Raw genomic sequence first — 25,386 nt, 5'->3', positions numbered from 1 at the left:
CGTCCTCCGTTACAATTCTTATTTTTTCTTGTTTCTACTAAAATTCGGCAATGTACTGTAACAACGTCGGATCCTGTTTGACTTTCATTTGTATAAAGTACCACAAGGCAAACAGTTGTAAAATGATTTATCTTCTTTCGCAAACTTTTAGTCGGCACACAGATAATACATACCTGCTGTCTGACAAAGATACTTCACTCTAAGGACTTTTTCCTAAAGTGCTCTTTTCAAAGAGACTTCACACCCTATTAAGACCTTTGTGTCAACTGACAACCGTCTGCAGAAAGCTAAGGGAAGGAAGACCAGATCGCGTCGTCTAAACACGTCTTAAGCAATCTTCGCGAAATTAGGGCTTCGTGTATACACGTCTTAAGCATTTTTCGTGCGATTTGAAATTCGTGTAAAGACGTCTTAAGCATTTTTAAAGAAATTCCAAAAACGTTTAAACACGTCTTAAGCAGTTAAAGGGTTAATGTGAATTTCGTCAACCATTAAAGTGACATATTATCGTTTTCGTCTAAAAAGCGGATTTTTTTTCTTAGCATAATTCAGGAAATTGTCAGGAGTTTGCTCCACTTTAGATCAACATTATATTTAGAACACAATCTTTTCAATGTAGAAGGATGTAGCAAAGTTACGTATGCACTGTTTCTTAAAAATTTATAGCAATGTGGAGAAACTGAAAACATCAAACTTGATAATATTAACAGATCAGAACTATACCTATTATTATTTTTATGCGAAACGAGTAATGTCAGCTGCCCAAATATAAACTGAACTACTTTCTTTTTATGTTCAGGGACATTTTTTTCTAATTCACGAAGGCCTTGAGTTACGAATAAGAAAATTTTAAAGCTGTTTTCATTATTATCACCTTTAATTTTTGCAACTTCTTTAAGCAATGAACAGAGATTATGCACATCATTAATTTTTAAAGGGAATTCACGGTTACTAATTTTTGTTAATGGAATATCTCTAAAATATGCTTCCACTTGCAGATAATCATGGATAACGACTAATGCAGAAATAAAAGGAGCAAATTCTGTGCTTATCTGTAGAAAAAATATAATATTTTCTTTAATCACAACTGTTAAATCATCAGGTATCTTAACACTTTTTAGACATGATGAAAGCTCACTCAGATTACTATAATTATCTAATTACTAATTTTAAAGTAATAAAAGTAGGATTTCTAGTAATGCAATTTATATTTTAACAAAACAGGTAATAGCAAGCATATGTGTGTTTGTCTCCCACTCGGGAGGGGGGGGGGAAGAAAAGGATTCTTAGTGATATAAGTTTTAATAATATTTGAATTTTCATGTATTAGGAATTTAAATTATTTCTTGTTATACGCAAAACTGTGCACTTCATATTACAATTTAAAAAACCATAAGATTATTTATTGCCTTCACAGTTTCTTTAGAAAAACTTTTAATGCCAAAATATATTAAATATTAAGCTAAATAATTTCATTTGCTGCTATATACGTATGAAGTTAAAAGTTCCAAGTTATAAAATTAATCAAAAAGTAAAAAAATTAGACATTTAAAAAAGTAAGTAAATATTTAGCATACAATTCGATACATAATTATACTAATCGATACGTAATTACACAATATTATATACAATGTATTCTATAAAAATATTAACGTATCTATTCTTTTAAATGTAGAAGCAAATACCTTAATAAATTTCAATTTCAAGTTAGGCTTAACTTACCCAAGAATACTTCGAAATGGCAAAATTTTCTCGCGGTATCGATTTTATCCATCTATGTAATACATCTTGTTGCTCAAGAAATCTATATACTGATACTTTAGAACCGTCACAATAATTTTCTCGGCATAACGGCACACACCACTTTAAAGGCATGATTGAAATCGAAAAAAAAATACCAATATCAAATTAAGGAGATTTGGTTCATGCGCCTTCTCACGACCAAGGACAAAATTCCCCTAACTTGCTAATGCCATCTAGATGGCCTTGGTTTAGGGGTGATTTTTCGCACCCCATCGAGAAGGCCAACAGTTTGTGACATCACTAAGCTACGAGCCTTCAGTAGGGAGGCTTGTGTTTAAGAAGGTGTTGGCTATGTACTTGAATTTTTGTTGTTGCTGTTGTTATTGTTTTGGTGTATTGCTGCTTGTGCCAGGAAGAAAAAGGTTTCCAATCACAAATATAATTTGCTAGCAGGGCTGTGGAGTCGGGCAGATTTTGGGGTTAAAGGAGTCGGAGCTGGAGTCGCTAAAAGCAGGTCGACTCCAACTCCAGTTTTTGTTGGACAGTTTGAATTTGAAATGAAATTAAAATGAATTGAAAAAAAAATTAATGAAAACCTGAGTTATTTTTATTTATGGACTATATCACATTAATAAATAGTTATTTTGACATATTAATAAATAAATATAAGGGAGGAGGATGGATGTGATATTTGCCCTTAGTCATTTAGTTACAAATCTCAATGGTAAATTTAGGTAAGCAGCAATAACTCCCAAAATTGATGCCATTCTTAGGAAGCGAGCAGGAAGAGAAGCAATTATTGATCAAGCAATGTGATAAGGAATTACATATTTGTTGATAAAGAGGTTGTTAGAATTAAGAACTTTTTTAGAAGATGTAGATAACCGTAATGTTTCACTAACAGAAAGAATGTGGAATGATCTTGCAGAATTGGAAACTCTTCTTTCTACACCGTATATAGCCACAAAAAAGCTGCAATCTGAAGAATTGAAAGGAGGCGAGAATGGAAGAATGTGAAGTTTGTTCTTTCTGAAATGGAGGGTTTATCGCAGAAGGAATAATTTCTTCAATGAAGAAAACAGAAACTAGTTTGCTAGACAATGAGATCTTGCTGGGTTTAATATACTGTCTTTTTCTGAAAATAAGACATCCTCCCAAAATAAGCCCTATCGTGATTTTCGGAACCTTTTGTAAAATAAGACATGCTTCGAAAATAAGCCCTATCGTGATTTTTGGAACTTTTTGTAAAATAAGACATCCCCCGAAAATAAGCCCTAGTTAAAATAATGTGACAAAAAGAATTCGTTAAAAAATGCTGTTGATTTATTAAGTAATAATATGTTTAGCTTTCCTAATACTCGTATTTCAGAGAAATGTTTGAAACAAAATATTCCGAGAAATTAATTGTTTACCTCTACAGTTTTGTTTCAAATTAATTCTTGGAATTTATCTTAACCAGTTCGCCGTTTGCCCCGAGAGAGGTACGTTCACAGGAAAAGCCTCATCATCCATTAGCTTCGGCAGACTCTCATCGGGGTGAAATTTGGGCTGAACCATAACCCCCGAGACACATACGACGCAGCGACGATAGCTATATTGCAAGACATGAGAGATTCGGACCAATGATTCAACAGGAAATGGATTTGGAAGAAAATCGGAATATAATTCAGAATTTTATTTATGACGATGTTCCAGAAGAAGATGACATGACTGTAATTGAATAAATTTAAATTTCTGTATTCTGTGTAAAATAAATATTAAATAAAAATATATAAATATACTTTTATTTTTGCCCTTCCCCGAAAATAAGCCCTAGCGCATATTTTGGACCAAAAAAAGAAAGTAAGACAGTGTCTTATTTTCGGAAAAAGACGGTATGTAGATCCGAAACACCGAATTTTCTTGGATGATAAACAAATTAAAAAGCAAAGAAAGCCATCTATGAACTTTCATTAAGAATGAAATTATTCTCAGAACAATTGGAGAATTTGAATTAAGGCAGTCAAACTGCAGACATTGCAATTAAGTCTCTATCATCCTCTTCTAGTGATGAATTAGATTTTGAGAAATATTTTTGGGTAATATTGAAAAGGCTAAGGCAAAGCGAATGAAAATAAAGAACCAAGAGCCTTTCGATGTAAAAATGAAAAAATATAAACAAGATTTCTACACGGCCTTTGAAGAAATAGAGAAATATGTGATTGTGCTTGCAAGACACCTTTTTTAGAACTTTTAAAAATCTATCCTGAACAGTTAAAAGAAGTAGCCCTAACAGAAACAGCTCTTCCTCCTACTCAAGTTAGTGTGGAAAGACTCTTCTCAGCTCTGAAGTTTATCAAATTGGATCTATGGTTCTCCAACAAAGAAGATCTTGCTCAACCTATACTGTTTCTTAGACATAAGTAATGCCCGTTTTTCCATTTCACGATAAATGCTAATTAATATAAATAATTTGCTATGCCATCATTTTTTTTTCCTATAACATCTATTACTTCTTTTATATTAAAAAAATAAGCTGTAACCCATGTGTATATGTTTAAATATATATATATATATATGAGGGGATCAAAATCAAGTTGGCATCAGAGTCGGAGTCTTTAAAATTCCAGTAGTCGGAGTCTGTCATTTTCCCTACTGACTCCACAGCCCTGTTTGCTAGATCACATATTTTCTTTGCTACTGCTATGTTATTAATTTACTTTTGGTGCCAGGTGTTGTCTGTTGATTTTAGCAAATCAGAGCTTGCTTCAAATAAATTGCTATGTAGTCATTAATTGGAATAATTACATAACAGAGGTATGTGCCAATTTCGTATTTCATCTTGGTCTAACTGATGAATGCAACAAAATTGTGGAGCTTGATTGAAACTTGTTCATAAAAGAAAAAAAAATAATGTAAGCTGCATTCTTGCATCATGAATGTTTATAGAATGTTTCTTATAGCTGTTCTCAATCGTTCCATTTCATGTAGGATCCAGTTAAAGACATGGGAGCGGTAAAAAATAAGCCAAAATATAGCAGTATGGCACCGAAAAAGTGCAATTAGGCCTTAATAGAAAAGTATCTCCTTTTCTAAAATTTCTCTTTTTAATTGCAACTTTTTTTCTCTTAAAAATAATTAGCAACATGTTCACTTTGACATTTTTTCCTTAATATAATTTTCATTTTAAATTATGTTGACTTTATTGAGCTCAATCTTATTACAGAGAAAATGTGTGTAAATTTTTAACTTTTAATTTTCAAGCATTTCGTGTGAAGTTAGATTTTATCTGCAGAGAAATTTGTCATTTATGAAAAGTGCTTTATTCTAGAGTGTATGCATTTGTACATGTTTATATATTCTTACATTCATATTTTTTCATCCATAGAATAAATTATACTGCAGAGAACAAAATAAAGACAGTGTTATATTTAGAGGCCGCATAAGAGTCCAGTTAAAAAATGATGATGGTAGTCTAGTTAATCCAAGATTTCCTACAAGTAATATATGCTTATATTTTTATATTTTAAAAGATGTTTTATAATTAATTTTAGTATTAAATGCTGCATTATAATGTTCACTTACATCTGTAGTTTGATTTATCTCAACTGTTTGAAAAAGGTAATTTCTAACAAATCTAAAATATTTTTCATAACCCAGAAATGATCAGCCAATCATCAGTTGTATCATTTTTGGATATATTTTCAAAAATAAATACATAAATATAAATAAAAACTGCATGCATTTTTTGTTTCTCCTATTGCATAAAAATGTTACGTATCGCAAGAAAATACCTCAGTCTATCTTTCTAAAACATATTGTTGTGTGTATATGGGTTTGTAATAGCTGGAATGAACACAGGACTGATGATAGGTTGATAAAATTTATTTTACCAAAAGTAACACTTCACAGTTCTGGAACTTTTCATTAAACTATTTGTACAGCTCTTCACAGTATCGTGGAGTACAATCAGTAGTTACATTTCAAACTACTAAGAATGTTTAACGCAATGCAAAGCACATCAACTCGGAGATATCTCAGTACTTGGAACCGCGCTGAACTAAACAACTACTCTGAAACTAATGCTTTCTTAAGTCTTACAGAATTTTCCCATGGCCACCAAGAAATTTAGGGAAGGCATTTGAGGGCTGGATACAGTTACAGTTACATATAGCATCAATTGCAATACATTTTACAGTTATACAGGGACTGGATCTAAATATCATCAATTATGGCGACTTTCGATGACAAAAATGAGTTGCCAAAACAACTGCCAGCCTGACAATATCTCACCAATTCAAGAAAATAGCCATTTACTGAATGTTTTACACAGGTTGTGGAAGTCAATACAGTTTACTTTCCAATGCCATAATCCTCTCATAATTTTGAGATGGATATACCTATATCCATTTTTTGCAATAATCCCACATTTTGTAATGGACATCGGAACATGCTTTCATTTTGTAGATCTTGTTGCAGCTCCAGAATTAAAAACTCTTTTCAACATAATTGAAAGTTCATACTTTAGTTTTCATAAAATTGCTGTAATTATAACAGCCTTCAAAAAATAATAAGCTGGATCAAATCAGAAATTTAAGGAACAGTGCAATCTGCTATATTAACTGAAACTTTTTGGAATCAGTTAAGTATAATTTTAGCCTAGCTTATGAGCGTCTGCCATACATCATTGGTATGTAACATGGCGACGAAAGACAAAATGTTCCTTTAAATTTTGTCTTGCTTCTATTGCGCACTGAAACAATTAAGCCTGAATTGTATTAATTATTTATTATACTTACGTCTAATTCTTGCACATGCTTAAGGCTTATCTGAGTCCTGAATAAATAAATTCCTAAATATACTTAAGCTGAGGGCTGGCGCTACATGTTTTGCCATCTGATGCAGTCTCTGCAGGTCCTAAGTTCTGCTACCAAGCACCTAAGTTCCAAATCTTTGCCGCCCCTTAATTTTGGGTTCCAGTGCTTTCCACTGAATTCTAAAAATTTTATCATCCCTTAATTTTTTTTATTCATTACTTCTCTAAATTTTGCTGTCCGGTGCGGCAATACGCCAGTTCTGGGTAAACAATACTAAATGTAAACTTTTGGCCTATGGGTATCATTAACAAAATCTATTTTTAGCACATGGAAAGAAATTTTTGTTAAATGTTTCCTTGTCAACATTTAGTGCATTTAACTTAAATCTTTAATGATCGCTAAGCATAGCAACAACATAAAAAGTTTTCATAAGCTTTGTTATTCAATTATTAATATAAAAAATTGTTTAGGCATTGTTGCATAAGTCATTATTCAAGTTGTCATGCATTAATGAAAGCAAAATATAATAAATAATGATTTGCCAGGTTGGCATCAGGGATATGAAATATTAGAAGTTGTAAAATCAACGATGTTTCTATGTACAATGTTTTGGTTTCAGATGTATGCTAAGCAGATATGCAGCTTTGGAGTCAAATTATTGATCGTACAAATTTATGCTAAAATGACTATTCCTTCAATAATTTTATTTAGTGCCTAAGTGAAATTAAGAATCTGAGTTCTCCATATGATTTCTTACAGGGAAAAAAGTCAAATGTGCATGCATTAAACATATTTTTGTTGGTGGCCAGATTTTAGATCATTCCGGATATTGGACTTTGTACTGTATCTGTTATGTGTCCAATTTTTTTCCCCATATTTCGATTCTATGGTTCAAATTATGCCTAGGTGCAAAGTTTTATAAAAATCACTTAATTAATTTTTAAAATATTAGCTCTCAAAATTTTAGTTCCTCAATGTTAATTGAATTTTGTAAATATTTATCAATATCTCTTTTTGTATTAAGCTTACTTTATTCCTTCTTTCACAGTTTGAAATTTAGGTTCAATCCAAATAAAATTCGCAGCTACTTTCTAATTCCTTTTTAAAATTTGTATTTTCTAGTAATTTATAAAACTTTTGAATTATAATTGCTGAAGTTTTCACCATCAGCTTAAAGGTAGATGTATTTCTATGCATACCTTCAAAATTATTCGTTATTCAAAATTTCCAAAGATATATGTGAATTTACATACTGGTGTGTTTTGAAATTTGGCATATTTGTTATAAGCAATAATGTTGTATGTGCTTTACACACTTTGTTAAAATTATTTGAAAAAATGAACTATGCACCTTCCTCACCCCATGTACATAATTTTAGTCTTAGAATTGAAATATGGAAAAAAATCGGTATGCTGTTTCAGAAAAAGTCGGATTTTGAGTCAGAATACATATGTTAGATCAATGCTATATATAAATCTACTAAATATTCTAAGTTGCGCTTTTGAGACATGAAAAATGCAAGTTAAATTTTGTCAGTCAGCCCAGTAGAATAAAAGATATAGAACTGTCCATTTTTTCGTGTGCAAGGTGTATATACATCATGCTCACAATGATAGATTCAATGTTAGCTGTGTATGGTTCATGAATGAAGCCCATTTTTATCCGGATGGTTTTGTGAACAGATACAACAAATCTCACAATTTTGGGGTACTGGAACCCATTTTTAACCCAGAATTTAAACATGACCACTATGTGCCCCGAATTTTACCATTTGGTCTGCAGTATCCAGCAAAGGCATCACTGGCCTTCTTGTCTTGTGAGAAACAATCACTACTGAGCAGTATATTATGGTTTGAAATGTTTTGTCACAAAACTACAAGCACTAGAGGATCAACTAAGCATATCATGGTTCATACAAGAAAGGGCTTGACTACACTGTACCCAACTTAGTTATTGTTACCAACACTCAATGCTTTAAGAGTAGATCTGTGAGGCATTTGCGTCCATTTCCATAGACGCCCTAAACAGAGGTGACTGAAAATTTCATTCTTTATTTGTACCATCTGTGATGCAAAAGGTGGATATTTTGGATCAGTTGTCATATGTGATTGCAACAACAGCTTGTAAAAGACAGTTTAAAACTCATCTCTCGGATAACATATTGTCATGACAGCATATAGAGCTACCAGTCAGCAACATTTTTAACTATCTTTGAAACTTCTGCATCAAATTTTCATAGATTTCAAAATAACGGTCATCAAAATTAAAGCATATCTTAAAAAAATCATCAAATCAAGTCATAATGACAGAAATAAAGCCTTTTCTCGATTCAACACTTAAAGGATGCCTTTGAGACATAACTACTCAATACTGATCATTCTTAGAAACCACATTCACTTTAAACAACACTACAAACCGGAATCCCAACATGTATCAATTGTCACATCCCAACATGTGTCAATTGTGTCACATTGTCAGTTACTGAATTTGCATATTTCTGGAGCTAATGTATACACAGAAGCGCAATTTTGTGTTCAGTTGTATTAAAGAATTGCAGCATTGGGCACTGGTTGCAGCATTAACTTAGAAGCATATTTTTTCTCACTGTCCTTCCATTTTGATGACCAGGGTAAATATGTAGGATTCACTAAGCTTAATCTCTAGTGATACTGTCGGGTGACTTATTGTCCCATTTATCTATAATTCAGAAGAAATACATTTTCACTAATGTTTTAAAAATGCATAACATGTGCTTACAGAATAATCTCTGCTGCTTGTGGGATTTATCTAAAAGGAAATGTAAATTAAAAACTTAAAAGTAATTTAATGCCGAAAATTCACAAAATAAAATCCTATTGGTTGTTGGCTCAAACTAATCTAATTGTTTGGACAAACTCAGCTAGTAAAAACTAACCAGTCCTTTCAGGACGGGCGTCCCATATACGCATTCCCTAAGAACTTCTCTTACAGCCGGGCATCCCATCCACGCATCATGAGATTGCATTTAGAGAACGGGTGATGCGTATATGCATTTTAAGCTGGAACGTTTTTCTGAAGGCCACTAGATGGCATCTTATGTCTATTACTTTTGAAATGAACGCAGGTTTAGGTTCCTGACCTTGAGTTTGATATATTCTGCTTGACCTTGGTATTTTACTCATCAGCTGTTGCGAGGGGGGGAAGCGTAAACGGAGGTGTGCTCTTTAAATCGCTGCATGTCTGATTTATATCCAATTCCTTTTTTTATTCTATTTTTCTCCTCTTCTATGTACGGTCTTTTAGGGTATAATATCTTGTTATTTAATAAATAAATATAATTATTGTTGAAGTGGCAACGCCATATTTGTATTAAACCGTTACTCAGTAACGTGAGATACTGTTTTAAAAAGATTAGAATTCTGAAGATTTTAACAGCTAGCAGTAGTATGAAAATTTTGCCACTTAAGAATTGTATAAAATTTGTCTATCACCGTGAACTAGAATAAAATTTATGTTCTACTAAGAAGATTGTCTGTTTGTAAATTACTGCAAAATACATTACAGTCTTAATTAATTGGAGGTTCCACCGAGATACTGGAAATTAGGAGTGCAATTATCAATTTTGATGGTGCTGGTCTCCTAATCCCAGAAATTTACTGAATTTTTTAGAACAAGTTTGCTAATACCAATTGCCAAGTTTGTTTATTTCAAGGAGAAATGGATGTAAGAAGTCTGTCGTTTTAAAGCCAGATTTGAAGGAGATCATTCAAAGGTTATCTTCTGTGCTTCTATAACTTGCGTCCGAGCAAAAAATCTGTCAAAACAGGATACTACTGATCTCTGAAGATAAGATTAACTTTTGGTTTTCTTAAAAAAAGCTTTTATTGAATTTTAATACTTTTTTTCAGAATTATAGTTTATCGTGTAAGATTTTGTTTAAAATAACTGGCGCTAAAAATATTCAGTTTAAATTTATAATTGGTATTTGTGGTAAAGAAGTATTTTAAAATTATTATTTATGCTTTACTTTTATTTGTATTGAAATTTTATGTTGATAATTGATATGTGTAAGCCATCCCGGCGTTTATAAAAAAAAAAAAAAAAAACTGCTAGCTGAGTTTTGAATTTGTTGCCAAGCAGGCACATGAAAAATAAGTAATAACGTCAAACTGACGTAGTGTGATTTGATTATACTGCTGAATTGGCAAAGATTTTTTCTTAGTTCTCGCCATCCAGGCGTGTGGTAGATAGTAACGTCCACCCGGCGTATTACAGATTGTATATTCTAAACGTTGTATTGCCAAACTGGCAAAAATTGTTTTTGTTATCGCCAACCAGGAGGGGAGATGGATAGTAAAATCGTCAAACTGACATGGGTAAAATTCCATTGTATTGCCTAACTGGCAAAGGTGTTTATATAGTTATAGCTAACGAGGCTTGTGAATAGTGAGTTAAAACGTCAACCTGATGTAGTATTATAGTATTTTGTGCCAGCCAGGCAAAGTTGTTTAAATAATTCTCTCCAATTGGTTAGTGTGAATTTCGTATTTGAGAAATTAAGCCTCGCCAGAAATTATACATTTTTAGTACAAGTACGATCTTTTAGATTCAATTTCAAAAGGAAGCCTAATAAAGGTAACTTGTGTCAACATGTCATTCTTAGCTAGGAGTAAAAAACAGGATTTAAAAGTACTAGCAGAAGAGTTAGGTTTAACCGTGAAACCTGAATTTAAGATTGCTCAATTGCATAAACTGATTACTGAAAGTCCCGAATATGATGAGGAATTTACTCGAGAACTACTGGCTGCAATTAGAGAAGAAAGGGAAAGAAAAGAAGAACATGAAAGAGAAAAAGAATGCGAAAGAGAAGAAAGAGAAAGAAGAGAAGAACGCAAAAGAGAAGAAAGAAAAGAAGAGCTTGAAAGAGAAGAGCGAATTATAGCCTTTGAGCTACAGAAACTTCAGCTGGAAGCAATGGCTGCCACAGCACAGCCGGTAGAAACTACGCAGTTACCTGAGCAGCCTTTAAAAATCAGAATTCATGATGTCATGCCACGTTTCAACCCTAAAGAAGATGAAATAAGTTTATTCCTGGTGTTATTTGAGCATCAAGCTAAAATAATGAATATACCTGCTGAAAATCAAGTGACTCAACTTATTTCATTGCTGCCTCCTGACATTGTTCAGCTTATTGCTAGAGAACCAGAAGCGGACGCGAAAAAGTATGAATATGTAAAATCTTTACTGTTACAACGATTTAAATTGAGTGCGGAAAAATTTCGACAACTATTTAATAAACACCAAAAATCTGCTGAAAGTACTTGGTATGATTTCTACTATGAATTAAAAAATTATTTAGAAGGATGGCTTAACGGATTAAACATTAAAACTTTTGAACAGCTAAAAGATCTCATGCTGGTTGATCAAATAAAAAAGCGTACTTCTCCTGATTTGGAGGCTTAACGGATTAAACATTAAAACTTTTGAACAGCTAAAAGATCTCATGCTGGTTGATCAAATAAAAAAGCGTACTTCTCCTGATTTCAAAGAACATTTTATGGATCAATGGACAACCATAATTTCACCTACTGAGATGGTTAAGAAAATTGAAAATTTTGAAGATGTCAGAAAAACAATAGAACCGAAATTTTCTGCCAGTCAAACTGAGAGATTTAACAAAGGATCATTTAAACCTCGTTCCGATAATTTTGCGAAAACAATAGAGCATCCGCCTCATTTTAAGCATTCTGATAAATGGGGTGATTCAAAATACCAGAAAGATCAACGACAAAAAAATCAATTTCAAAACAAGAACCAAGAAAATTTATATGACAAAAGATATCGACCACGTTGTTTCGAGTGTGGGTCATACGAACATTTTAAGCCTCAGTGCCTTCGCTTAAAACCAAATGAAAAGATAAATTGTGTATTTTTGAATGATGATTTATTAAAGACGTATACAATTAATGGTTTAGTTAATGGGTATGAAATGCCTATTCTTCAAGACACAGGAGCCACAGTGGATGTTATTTCTCGAAAATACGTAGATAAAGCAAAAATGATTGGAGAACATGTCTGGGTACAATATCTCTTAAATGACCATTTAGTGTGTCTACCATTAGCTAAAGTTGAAATTAATTGTGAACTTGGTCATATAAAAACAAAGGCAGCTGTTGTTACAAATGATCCTGGCAGATATGTATTGGGTAACAAAACTGCTCAGTTGTTCAAAGATAAACAGTTCTTAAATTTAGAAAAAATAAATGCAGTTTTGACACGATCTCAAGTAAAAAGATCTCGTGAAGAAGATCGAAATAGAGAAACTAGAAGAACTGACGTTTATCGACACTGGCGAAGATATTTTACCGCAAGCTGATGAGAAAGACGAGGAAATTAAGAAAATAATTAATGCTAATTCAAAGGAATTAATTGAATCTCAGCATCTAAGCAGAGATCTAATCTCAATGCTTAGCGAAGCTAAAAGTGAAAATTTGGGAAATTGTTTCAAAATAAAGGAGAAAAAGAAATTAGATAAAAATGGAAATGAAAGGGAAGTAATTGTTATTCCTGAAAAATAAGAGATCAAATGCAGAACTACACAACTTTGATTCAGAACCAAACAAATAATAGTGCTAAAACTCAGGGTAATTTGGTCAATACTCACCCTCCTAAAAGTCAGGCTTTTGTCAATGCTTCACAGAAATCTGATAAACAATCTAAGTGTTCATCTCTTGATGAGAAAACTGAAGTTATTTATATGGAAGTTGACTCACCTTATTTACCTGGTGATTCATCTTCTATGGATCATGTGTGTGATTATTCCTCTACAAGTTCCCCAGTTCCTTCTTCTCCAAAAAGCAAAGATGTGTTTGACAGTTTGTTAACAAAAGATCAAAAAACTTCTGATGAAAGAACTCATGAAGGTGCTTCTAAAGCTAAGAAATTAAAAATACATTCAGAATCTTATGCACAGAAAACTTAGCATAGAGGCACAAACATGATGAAGGATACTCAAAGTTGCCACATTCAATGAGAGTGCAAGCAGCAGATAAGAACAAAAGTTCATCTCGCAAAGATAAAAAACTATCTGACAAGAAAGAACTGACAAAATTAAACGATTCTCAGTTTAAAGGTCCAGATGAATTGCCAAGTTCTGGAGTTGAGATGCAAGTCAAGGAGAAGTTTTTAAAGAAACTAAACAGACAAGAGCAAGTTGTTGAAGAAAACTGCCACAAAAGCCTCTGTCACACTCACCTGATTTCAATAAGGAGTTTATTTTGCAAACTGATGTTTCAGACTCTGGTATGGATGTCATTTTTGCTCAAAAGGATGAACGAGACAATGAACATCAGTAATTATACCTCAGTAAGAAGTTTACAGAAACTGAAAAAAAGTACTCTACCATAGAAAAGAAATGTGCCGCCATAATATTTGCTGTAAAGAAACTTCAATGTTATTTAGACGGGCATACTAAATTCCTCATCATGACCGATCATAATCCCTTAGTTTGGCTCACAAATAATGTGAGTCTAAATCCACGGCTTATGAGATGGGCACTAGTACTACAACCCTACAATTACACAATCGTTCATCGAAATGGTAAAAACCATAAAAATGTAGACGCATTAAGTCGTACTCACTGGCCTGATTAAATATTTTGTTTCTCTAAATAGATAAAAAAAATATTTTGTTCCTTCCTCTCTTTCTCAGTGTATGTTATATCTTGTATTTCAATTCTGTATTGTGCTGATATTGTTGTTTTGAAAAAAAAAAAAAAAAAATAACCTGTAAACTTTAATTTATAAGGAGGGGGGAGAGGTTCTAATATCTTGTTATTTAATAAATAAATATAATTATTGTTGAAGTGGCAACGCCATATTTGTATTAAACCATTACTCAGTAACGTGAGATATTGTTTTAAAAAGATTAGAATTCTGAAGATTTTAACAGCTAGCAGTAGTATGAAAATTTTGCCACTTAAGAATTGTATAAAATTTGTCTATCACCGTGAACTAGAATAAAATTTATGTTTTACTAAGAAGATTGTCTGTTTGTAAATTACTGCAAAATACATTACAAGGGTTACTGTGTGGAGTTTTTTTACGTTTTGCATTGGCCTTCAGATATATTTCCGTTCCTTCTCTTTTCATTTAGGAAAGCCTCACCTCCAGTCTATTATGGTGGGAAGGGGCTATTTATCAGAGGAAGAATACCCTCATATGGTTAGTGAACCATTTACTTTACTAATGCAAATGAGTGATGATTCATTTTCTAAAGAGTTAGAAAGTGATACTTTTTCTAAGAGTTAGAAAGTGATACTTCTCCGTTCTTCGAGATTTACCACACTCAGTCTTCATTTTAAATTTTGTTACTTCTTACTGTAAATAGTCTTTATTGTGTTGTTTTAATAATTTTAAACTTTATTAATGGATTTCATCAATTAAAACTTAGGAATAATTTGAATAGCGCTTCCGAAAATTATTTTACAAGATAAGCAATTTTTTAAGTATATTTTCATGTAAAATAAAGAAAAGTTATTAAGTACTAATTTTAACATATATAACAGCTCAAGTAATAATCTAAAATGATACCAAAAATTAAATGCTAGAAGCAAAACTTTTTTTTTTTTTTTATAAAATTAGGCTTAGCAATGCAAAACCTCTCCGTCCTGTACTGTGACTGTCTTCGATTCACTTTCGTCCCACATGTGCATCTTAAAAAAGGTGCGCTGTTGCAAAAGGGTTAAATAACTTAGAGTTGGGCTAAGAAATACTACAATAGTCTGCATCATTACTATAACTCTCTCTTTAAATTTCAAGAACTCTGTCCTTATATACACATAGTTAATTATATCTTGGTAAGTGTTGACAAAATAAGCAGCAGAAGCGACAAAAAGATAATAGATTAATTAATATAAATTTTTAAAATGTACCTCTTCTTACAGTCAATCTCCATTTTCCAGTTATTTAATTTTAGATTTTGTATCCTCTGTAGAACACTTTATGCATAGATTTTAGAATTATCATTTCTTTTTATTACAGGAAAAGCTATCCTTTTGTATGTCGCTGAAACAATTCCAAAATTGAAGAGTAGAACTCAGAACAAAGGTGGAAGTGATCAGTCACAAAATGTTCAAAATGCAAAGAAAGGCAATAAAAAGAAAAGACGTTAGATGCGATATGAAATGTATATGTCTGAAAACTGAGTCTTGATTTTTTTTTTAATAAAGTATTTTAAAAGCATTAGTTTAACTATATATATTAATATGAAATTCAATTTTTGAAAATGAGAAAATACCATTTTACTCTTTGAAAACAGTTAAAATGTGTTGTGACAAAAATGTATAATGTATTTATGAATACTTTTGATAGTTTAAGAGTTAATATCTTCATTTATTAATGATGTATATACATAAGTGCCATCTCTCCTAATTTAAGCAGAAGATTTGTAGTTTTATCATACTCTTGCTTTGCAATGTATTTCTTCCAACTTTTCTTATTCTTAAAATTTCTCCTAATTTTTATGGATCATGGCTTAGTACACTCAATAACAAAAAAATCGACGAACCAAGAAAGAATCATCCGATTACTTTGAAATTTTGTATGCATAAATGTTTTGACCGAATATGCAAATGATTAAAATTTGGTGTCCAGTGAATGAATAGTGTGATCTCCAGCGCATTGGAACTGCACATCCAGCAGATGTATATAAGGAGCTGTTTTTTTTTTAAAAAACTTATGTTGCATTGTGATTTAGGATACCTTTCAATGACTGAAAAACTGCCTCGCTGCAGGATTCGAACTCATTACGAGCAACTGTCAGCGTTTGAAAGAAGTCATATCATTGAATAGGTTTGGTTTGGTTTATTAGATTACGTCAAAGCACTCGAGAGCTATCTGCCTTAAGGGAGGGATGCCTTCGTGGAGGACTTTCTAAGGGAAACTGGCTCGTATACACATTACACATGGGGGAAACCACGAAAACGCCCATGCATCGAGCCCATTCACAGGATTCGAACTACCAGTGTCCAGCGACGTTACCGCTCGGCCGTATCATTGAATAGGAAGAGGCAGGATGGGCAAATCAGAGAATTGCTTGTCATATGAGTCGAAGCGATGCGCCAATTAGAAGATGTTGGCAAGAATGAGTGGACAATGGCAAATTTCAGCATCATGATGGTAGCGATTTACCTAGGGCCACAACAGATCGGGAGGATAGAGTGATTGTCAGATTGGCTGTCACAGCGCCTGATTCATCACTATTGACCATCAGATGTGCGGCCCGCATCCGAGTGTGCACCATGACCCATTCACAGACGGCTGACAGCGAAATCTACGCTCGCTGCCACTCACGCTTGCACACTGTTGAGCCAGATTACAGTGGTGCTTGGCTCGATCAGTTTGGAATGAGGTTGACTGGGGATGTATAGTCTTTAACGACGAATCCAACTGTGTCGTGACGATCAACGAAGATGTGTCTAGACGCTCAAAGCAGCGTGCCAATCCTAGTTTCACTATTGCACGCCATACAAGAGCTCAACCAGGAGTTATGGTCAGGGATGCTATTTCCCTCGATAGCCGGACCCCTTTGGTCGTCATTAGAGGCACTGTTTTGCAGTACCCTGGCCTTATTTTCAGCAAGATAGTACCAGACCACATATGGCACATGTTGCTATGAGCTGTCTTACAGCTTGTCAAACACTTCCTTGGCCAGCCAGATCTCTCTCCCATTGAGCATGTCTGGGATATGATGGGAAGGCAACTGCATCTACCAGACAGATGATGACACAGCCCGACAACTGAAGCAAATTTGGCAAGAAATACCGCAGGAGACCATCCGGGAGCTTTATCAGTTTATGCCATACCCAGGGTTCATAGCGGTCCTTAAAAGTGCTTATAAGTCCTTATATTTGAAAATAAAATATAAAGGCCCTTATAGGTGCTTACTTTTTCTTTAAAGCCCTTATTTTTTTATTTTTTGTGCTTATTTTTTTGCTTTTAGTGCTTTTTTTTTTTTTTTTTTTAATGAACGCGCTGTTTTTCCCGGTACCAAAGCCGAAACTAAATAAACAACTTTTCTTCCTAATATGGAATGTCAGATGGTGAATCATACTCCCGGAAATAGCTTTCCCCCCTTTCTCTGCATTAACATAACCTTTGGTGTGCACGAAGAGTACAGACAGGTGCCCGTCGTTCTATTGGTCAAAGAAATGCGAAAGCAGTAGAAAATTTCGGTACATTCGGCATTCTTTTCCTCCCACCCAAATACTACACACGTTTGAATTTCTATCAAGATCTTAATAATTTGCATTCTCGGTCCGCTTGGTCAGTTCATATTCGTGTTTATTACAATCGTTATGCTTATATTATGAGCATATGTATGAATGTTTATAATAACGTAGTTGCGGTAACTGCTGAAGTATAGTAAACTTTCAAAAATGGTTGTATTTTAACACAGATTAGCTTTCTAAGGAATAATATTCGGAATGGCTTATATAAAGGGAAAAGGGAAAGTAATCGAGTAGTCAAAATAATTTTTTTTTTTTTTTTTTTTTTTTGTCAATACATTATGCAGTACGAAGATTGGGAGGTTCTCCCCTTTCTCCGCAAAATCTCGAGTATTAAAACTGTTACAGTTCACTGCAAAACAAGCAACAGACTTTTTTTTTTTTGGTCAATTTCCAATCTGGATTGAATAGGACTAAAAGTTCTGCGGTCTACTAACCCAAGCGAAGAATGATTCTATTCTGGAAATTTTATGCCGTCTGTTGAAAATTAGAATGAAAAACACCCCAGTTATTTAGTTCTTTATTCTCCCAATACCGGCAACTGTTGATTCCGATTGCGTAATATCACGTAGGGAGGAATTATGGCGCACGTATTGCGCAATAACGCTTGCAATATTTTGCAGAGATAATTAATTTTGATGTTCTGTCCGAGATTTGTTTATGAACACTTAAAAGAGTTTTTCTGTGCTTGCTAAGCAGAACATTTTTCAGTTCCATTGGTTTATTTCTATATGATCTGCATATCGAAATGTCAAAAGCATTTATTTAGCGGAAAAATTTAATGAGCGGCTAAAGTCTACCCCCCTTCTCCTCTTTTTCAAGTTACGCTCGACTGTCCGAATATTCGCCAATTTCCAAGTATGCGGGTTAGTTAAGCTTTTACTGTTAAAGGATTACTGCATGAAGCAAATTTCTGTCTTCTGATTTCAGAAATATTCCTCTTTGTTACTTAAATTTCTTTGCTTGCAATATCTGTTAAGGGAAAACTGATATACAATGAAAATTTAGAAAATGTTCAGAATTTAGATTTAAATATCAATATGAGTGGAAAAATAAATTGTATTTATTATTAGGTTCCAAGTGAATACAATAAATATGCCTTATTATTATTTATTTTCTCTATTTTGAACTGAAATTTCATCATTAAAAAAATCTTGTAATATAGTTTAGTTCTGCATAGTTTTTTTTCCTCTCGTAAACTAGTTCTGTAAATTGAACTGTTATTTAAAATTTAAAAAAAAAAAAGTAATTATTTTTCATGGTTGAGGTAATGCTTATTCTCTCTTAATAAATACTGCATTTCTCATATTTTAAATTACAAGTCTAATTTTTAAGGTTATGCAGTTGTGTATAATGTAATTAGACAGGTGCTTATTTTATTTATTTTTTTTTTTTTTTCTTAAAATGTGCTTGAAAAGTGCTTATAGGTGCTTATTTTTTCAACTAAAATGTGGCTATGAACCCTGATACCGTGTGGCAGCATGCATCCAGGCTAAAGGAAAATCTTAGCTTGTTAATTTGCAATTATGTAACTCTGAAATAAATCATTCAACTGTTCTGAAATTTTAAGCATTTTCTATTCTTTACATAATGCTCCTATCCACCAATTTTTGTCTCCATCAGACAACTCCTTCTTGGAGCGTTGCTTTTTTTAGTCCAAAGGGGCTCTTTCCCTGAAGGACTATTGTTTTTGTTTTGCGATTTTGTGTTGAATCACTATATATGTCTGTTCCACTTTTCAAACTGTTGCCACCAAATGTTAGAGTCCTGCATTATATTTGATGAAATTAAATACTGAAAAATCTGCATAAATGTATATTTCTCGCATTGTGATAAAAAAACGGTACCTAGAGCCATCGAATTTTGAATGACGTAATCCTACTGCGAATATGGGCATGTGTATCGATTTCATATTTTGTAAAACTTTAACGAATTTTTAATCAACAAACTCGAGGATTTCAAAGCAAGCAATGGCAATGTTGCACAGAAAAAACATTTTTATCTCCAGCGCATGAGTCTCCGCACCAGAAATTCTAAAGATAGGTTCATTTTAGAATTATTTTGCTATATTGCTATTGAACTGAATTTTATGGTTTAAGTGCAGAGAACATGATATTTAATAAATAAAGGTAACACACAAAAACATTAAAGATATGCCCATTTGGATTTAATTTAAAATCTGAAACTTTTCAGTTTTATATATAGAGAGAGAGAGTGTGTGTGTGTGTGTGTGTAAATTGAATTTAAATACAAATTTAATTAATTTTAACTTTAAATTTGCTTTTTTACATATATACATGTTAGTTAAAATTTAAATTTGTTTAAATAAATATAGAGAGTGTATTTTGTTATTTGCATCAAAAAGTGTGATTTTTGCCATCAGAAACTGCTTGGGGCCCTTTCCGCAGACTACATATGCAAAGATGACATGTTTTATCAAGATATATTGGCATGAAAACATGGTCCTCTTTTCCAATCAGCATCAAGCGTATATTAGCCAATGAACACAAAATAAGATCAAAACTTTTCTTAGCATCCTACTCAGAATGCAAATTTCATAAGCTTCCAAAAAGATGCAAGAATTTGCAAACTTTTGTCTTGGTTATATTTATATACAAAGCAAACTACTTGTGAACTTTAAACCCGATATACATGCAACTTTCTTTGAACTACTTTTTGAAGAAAACAATGTATTTGTGATATCAGGACATCTTTTAAATGCATACATACTCATCAACACACGAGACATTTCATGACATTTTGGACAAAATTATGATGCTCCCTTTTTAACTTACCAGTGTTTTAAGCAGCTGTATGAACTCTGATTAGTTAATTTTCTGTTAAAAGGTACCCTTTTTCTAATCACCTTTTTCAAATATTTTTATACAATTTGCATTTAAGAATTAATGACTGCACTTTTACTTAATCATTAGATATTTTTTGGAATTAGCTCATTACTTAAAAATTGCTTCTTTCTGTATGCTTTGTTTAAAAATGATTTAGATTGCTGAAATAATTTTCCCAGTTTCTTTTCTTGCAGTTTTTGAGTTAGGTTGGCACCTCTCCTCTGTATTTATATTAGATATTGATACAAGTGATAACCTCTCTTTGGAAATGAGAACAGACTTTTCCAGCCAGTAGTTGTTTTACATATGATTAACCTGTAGAGACATTAGGGTTTTTTGGAAGCCAGAGAAATGAAAAATTAGCAACTGCCTTTGACGGGAATCGAACCATGGACCTCTGGAATACCAGCCCAGCATGCGGAACCACTACATTACGAAGGACGCTAGGAAAGTGGGAGAAATACTTTATAAACCTATTTTTGATTTTGCTGTATTCCCCACCCCTTGAGTATTTAAGTCATTGCCATAACATCTGAACAGGATTTTTCAAATAAAAATATCAACAAATATTTACTTCAAAACTTTACAAGTACTTGTGAAATTTTTGTTTGTGTGTGAGAGCAAGGGATTAAGACTTATGATATATATATTTTTTTAATTTGCATGTTTGTTATTAAATTAATGGAAGAAAACTTGAATGAAAAAGAAACTTGAATATTTTTGGCTACCTTGCAAAATAGGTCTATTTTTGATAAATAAAAAATAAACCTGAATAATATTTAAAAAAAATCTAAACTTTTTTTTTGACTGGACACTTGATGAAAGCATGGCTGCTTTCATTCATCAAATTGTTGAAAATTTATGGCAGTTTTCATAAATTATATTGTGCATACTTCAATACACAAAAGAGTATAATAACTGTTACAGTTCATATATTTATCAATTTGGTACATAGCTTTTCAAAGATGAATAATTTAATTAGCTATTAAAAAATACAGTCAGAAAATTTCAGAATTTCTTTTTAAATAAGTGAAGCCGAAAATTCAATTTTGACTGATTGTGTATATTAGTTTCTTAAATCTGCTTGTTAATGAAAATAAGATACAAAGTATTTTTCAAAGTTTATTGAAAATGTAAATATATATTAAATAGAACACGGTGAAAAAAAGTCCAAAAATATTAGATACTGGGTAGAAATTTAACTGCAGCTGAAAAAAAAGAGAAGAATAATTTTATTAACACAAATGAATTTACTAATAGGTTTAGCATAACTTTTTGTATATTTAAATATAAACATATAATATCAAATTAATCTCTAATTTATAATATCATTCATTGCTTTTTGATTTAAAATGCTAAGTAAGTATCTTATACAAGATTAAATGATGTATGAATTATCGCAATACAAAATACTTTATGAACCCTCATATTAAATAACCATAAATATTAAATTTGTCATCAGATATCATATCATTTAGGATAAAATATAACATTATTTAAAATAATTGACTTATTTTGGATGAGCACAATTCTGTATTCATTAAGAATGTTCCTTTTTTATTTAATATATATCAATTTAGAAATTCTAAGCTTAAGGATAGCATTAAAATAAAGAATATTTTTACTACTAAAAAAAAATATTAACAAAGAATGTAGAATAACAAGATATGAGTTTCCTTGATTTCAGTTCTGAAACAAGGAAATCACATACTTTAATACTTTTCTTCCTTATTTAAACAAACAGTTTCATATATTACCTGTCAGTTGTATTTCTAAGTGTATAATCATTTTAAATCTATTAGTTTCAATATTTTTAGCTATGCAACAAAAAATATGTTTTCACTCAGCTGTAATGTTAGTGGTAGTATTTCCCAAGAGAAGCCTTTCAATGATTTATCATATGAATGATAAAATGTAATGCACTCCCCCCCCAAAAAAAAATTGAATTTGCAGTTTCTTCTAATTCTCATCATTTGGTATACATTATTAAAATATTCAAATTTTTACTCTCAATATTTTCTGAAATACACTAGGCCTTTTCCAACATAATGCCAACAAATGATTTAATTTTGCCTCTTGTGAAATATCATTTCCTTGCTATACTGATCCACCACTAATATACATTTATATTTTATACTTAACCCATTCAGGACCAGCGTTGCATATACACGATGCAACAATTCCACTCCAACCAGCCCAGCATCCGTATGCACGACGCAACGATTCTGCTCCTACGAGCCCAGCACCGCATATACATGACATTAAAAAGGAATAATTTATTTGAATTTTTAAAAGCCAGTAAATGGAGCTAAGTGGTAATTGTTTCCACATGGGTTGATTCATACGGCATTTGACCTTCATGTACTGGCATTAGTTTCTGTTTCGTGCTTCTGGTTTTGAGAGATTTATTGAAATAAACAAACTGGAAATAACGGCTCTTTATAAGTGTGCCTGTGAATTAAAGGGGCACAGGCGTTTTTGTTTATTTTGTTAGGATTTTTTTTATTTATTTATTTTGAAACTTCACATAAGCTTTTGATGCAAAAGCAAAGTTTAAAGTTATAGAAAACATTTAGCAGAAATAATTATCGCAATAGAAGCACCCTAAGATTATATGCTGTGCAGACATAGATGACAAATTTTTAAACTTAAACAATTTATTTAACAATATAGATATAAAAATAAAAATACAATAAATAAATTTGATCAATACCAGTAACTTAAAGTTAAGAGTGTAACATAATCATTGTCAAAAATTACACTTAGTTAACTATTCATTAACCCGAAGGTTTTTTCCTTTAAAGAATATTACACTATTAATGATACAGTAAATATATTACCTGTTCTATGAATGCTGGCATTCAATAACTCGCGAAAAACATATCACAGAACAAAACTACATGATTAATTTGAATTTCACTCGACTAAATAAGTCTATGCGTTTGGCCAAAAAGGCATCTGAAAAATTAAACCTTGAATGGCTGCTCACAGCACATCACAGCTTGGAAAAACATCGCCGCTAGACCTGAAAACTACTGGTGTTAATGATGCCACCTTCAGCAGTTGGCCCACCAGCGATCGAGCGGTAAAGACGCTGAACACTGGTAGTTCGGTACGAGGTTCGGATCCCGCGAACGGGCTGGCTGCATGGGCGTTTTTGTGGTTTTCTCCATGTGTAACATGTATACGAGCCAGTTTCCCTTAGAAAGTCCTCCACGAAGGCATCCCTCCCTTTAAGCAGATAGCCATAATGTCCTTTGCCATAATTGAATAATCCATAATCCAATCCTTCAGCAGTTGCTCCCGGAAACCACAACTTCAGATTCGTCGCCACTTAACCTTGGAACAGGATGCCACCCATGGCAGTTGCTCACCGGGAACCACGACTTGAGATTTATCGCTGCTTAACCATGGAAACAGGATGCCGCCCACTGTTGCTCATCGGAAAAACCAACATGGCCCGGAACCACGGCACTGAAGAGGCACTTAACGCTGGACGACACGCATCACAAGAACGTCTCCGAATGAGAGCTGGAACAGCACACCAGGACCAATGAAAACAAGAACAAGAAGGACTAAGCCAGAGCGATGCAAGATACATGAAGTAGATATGATGTCATCTGATAGCAGCCAATCAGCTGTCCGCACGACCCATCTTTCCAGATGACGTAACTTCGAGTTTCATTTTTGCATCTTAATTAGGCTGGAACAGTCCATTCTTAATACAAACAGTAGCAGTGAAAAATGAAGTAGAAATAATTGCTATATCCCTTTAAAATAAACACTAAACCTCATGAAAACGTTAGAATTATTTCAAGGAAGAGAGATGATGCAGAAAAGGGGCTACAATAAGTCATATTTGCAACAGCTTTCTTGGTTAATTAAAAAGTAACATTATTACAGAAGGGGAAAGACTACTTTCTCGACACCTAATGCGTCTATACTCACATTTCTCAGGAAAGAGCCTGCGTTTTTGTTTTTCTTACTCGATTTAATAGCTCATTATATGTAATGCCTTGAATGGTCATTATGTATAATGACACAGGCATTATATTTTGGTATATAATGTATATATTGATGTGATCAGTAACGGATATCCCGCCAGTGGGGGGTCTTTCCTTGATCACTTTCCGGTCATCATGGATGCTGTTTTCGATTTAGAAAAACAGGAAGTTTTCTAATATGAACCTGATGTCACACAGGGTTTGAGGATGATATATTTCTGGGTGTCTTTTGAAGAAGTTTTGGGACATGTGTCGGGGTTATATTCAGTTACATTCATTTAAGTAAGGTCTCTTATTCATAGCCATGGATAAGAGACCTTACTTAAAAACTTAAAAATATGTCCAAAATCACTGAACACTATACCTTTCCGTCTAACTGAAAGACAGTTTCTGAAAATTTACGTTGACGGAAAAATAATAAAGGTAGGAGAAGTATTTCTATTAATGTGATATTCTTTATATTAATACACATTAAAAACAAATACATTAAATATGCAACTTCAAAAATTGAAGTCATAATATCAAAATGCTTTTATATGATTTTGTTTGTAAAATTAGGCTTAACTGCTGAAAATACGCGGGCCGGCGGCGGCGATCCGATTCAGCGGGTTCGGTCACGTGACTGCATTTCGTTCTCCTGCCGCTGGTCCTTAAGGGGTTAATGACAGAGAAAGCATAAAATCCTGTTTGAATCATCTTAAGTCCAAGTTAAAAATTATACTGTTCAATTT

At 32.8% G+C, this 25,386-nt stretch overlaps 2 protein-coding genes across 3 annotated transcripts in view; one reads left to right on the top strand and one right to left on the bottom strand.

Annotated features, from left to right (window-relative positions):
* Positions 1 to 15,763, top strand: part of Srp19 (signal recognition particle 19) — a 34,185-nt gene extending 18,422 nt beyond the window's left edge. The window contains exons 4-6 of one of the 2 annotated variants that reach the window (XM_085825752.1): positions 5,111 to 5,222; positions 14,673 to 14,740; positions 15,560 to 15,763. In XM_085825752.1, coding sequence (XP_085681878.1) covers positions 5,111 to 5,222; positions 14,673 to 14,740; positions 15,560 to 15,604 — 225 coding nt within the window. In that variant the 3' untranslated portion in view covers positions 15,605 to 15,763. The remainder of the gene's footprint in view (positions 1 to 5,110; positions 5,223 to 14,672; positions 14,741 to 15,559) is intronic. The other variant, XM_085825747.1, reaches the window with a different exon arrangement.
* A 5,997-nt stretch (positions 15,764 to 21,760) lies between these two features.
* Positions 21,761 to 25,386, bottom strand: part of Prosbeta7 (proteasome subunit beta type-4) — a 38,906-nt gene continuing 35,280 nt past the window's right edge. Inside the window, exon 8 of the mRNA XM_035348683.2 lies at positions 21,761 to 21,859. Within this exon, the coding sequence (XP_035204574.1) occupies positions 21,850 to 21,859 (10 nt within the window). The 3' untranslated portion in view covers positions 21,761 to 21,849. The remainder of the gene's footprint in view (positions 21,860 to 25,386) is intronic.

This window comes from Stegodyphus dumicola, chromosome 1 (genome assembly GCF_044657685.1).
Source record: "Stegodyphus dumicola isolate Sdum_Otavi_A_Nest chromosome 1, ASM4465768v1".
Lineage (NCBI taxonomy): Eukaryota > Metazoa > Arthropoda > Arachnida > Araneae > Eresidae > Stegodyphus > Stegodyphus dumicola.
Note: the sequence above shows the minus strand (reverse complement) of the source record. Positions and strands in the feature narration are given on the sequence as shown.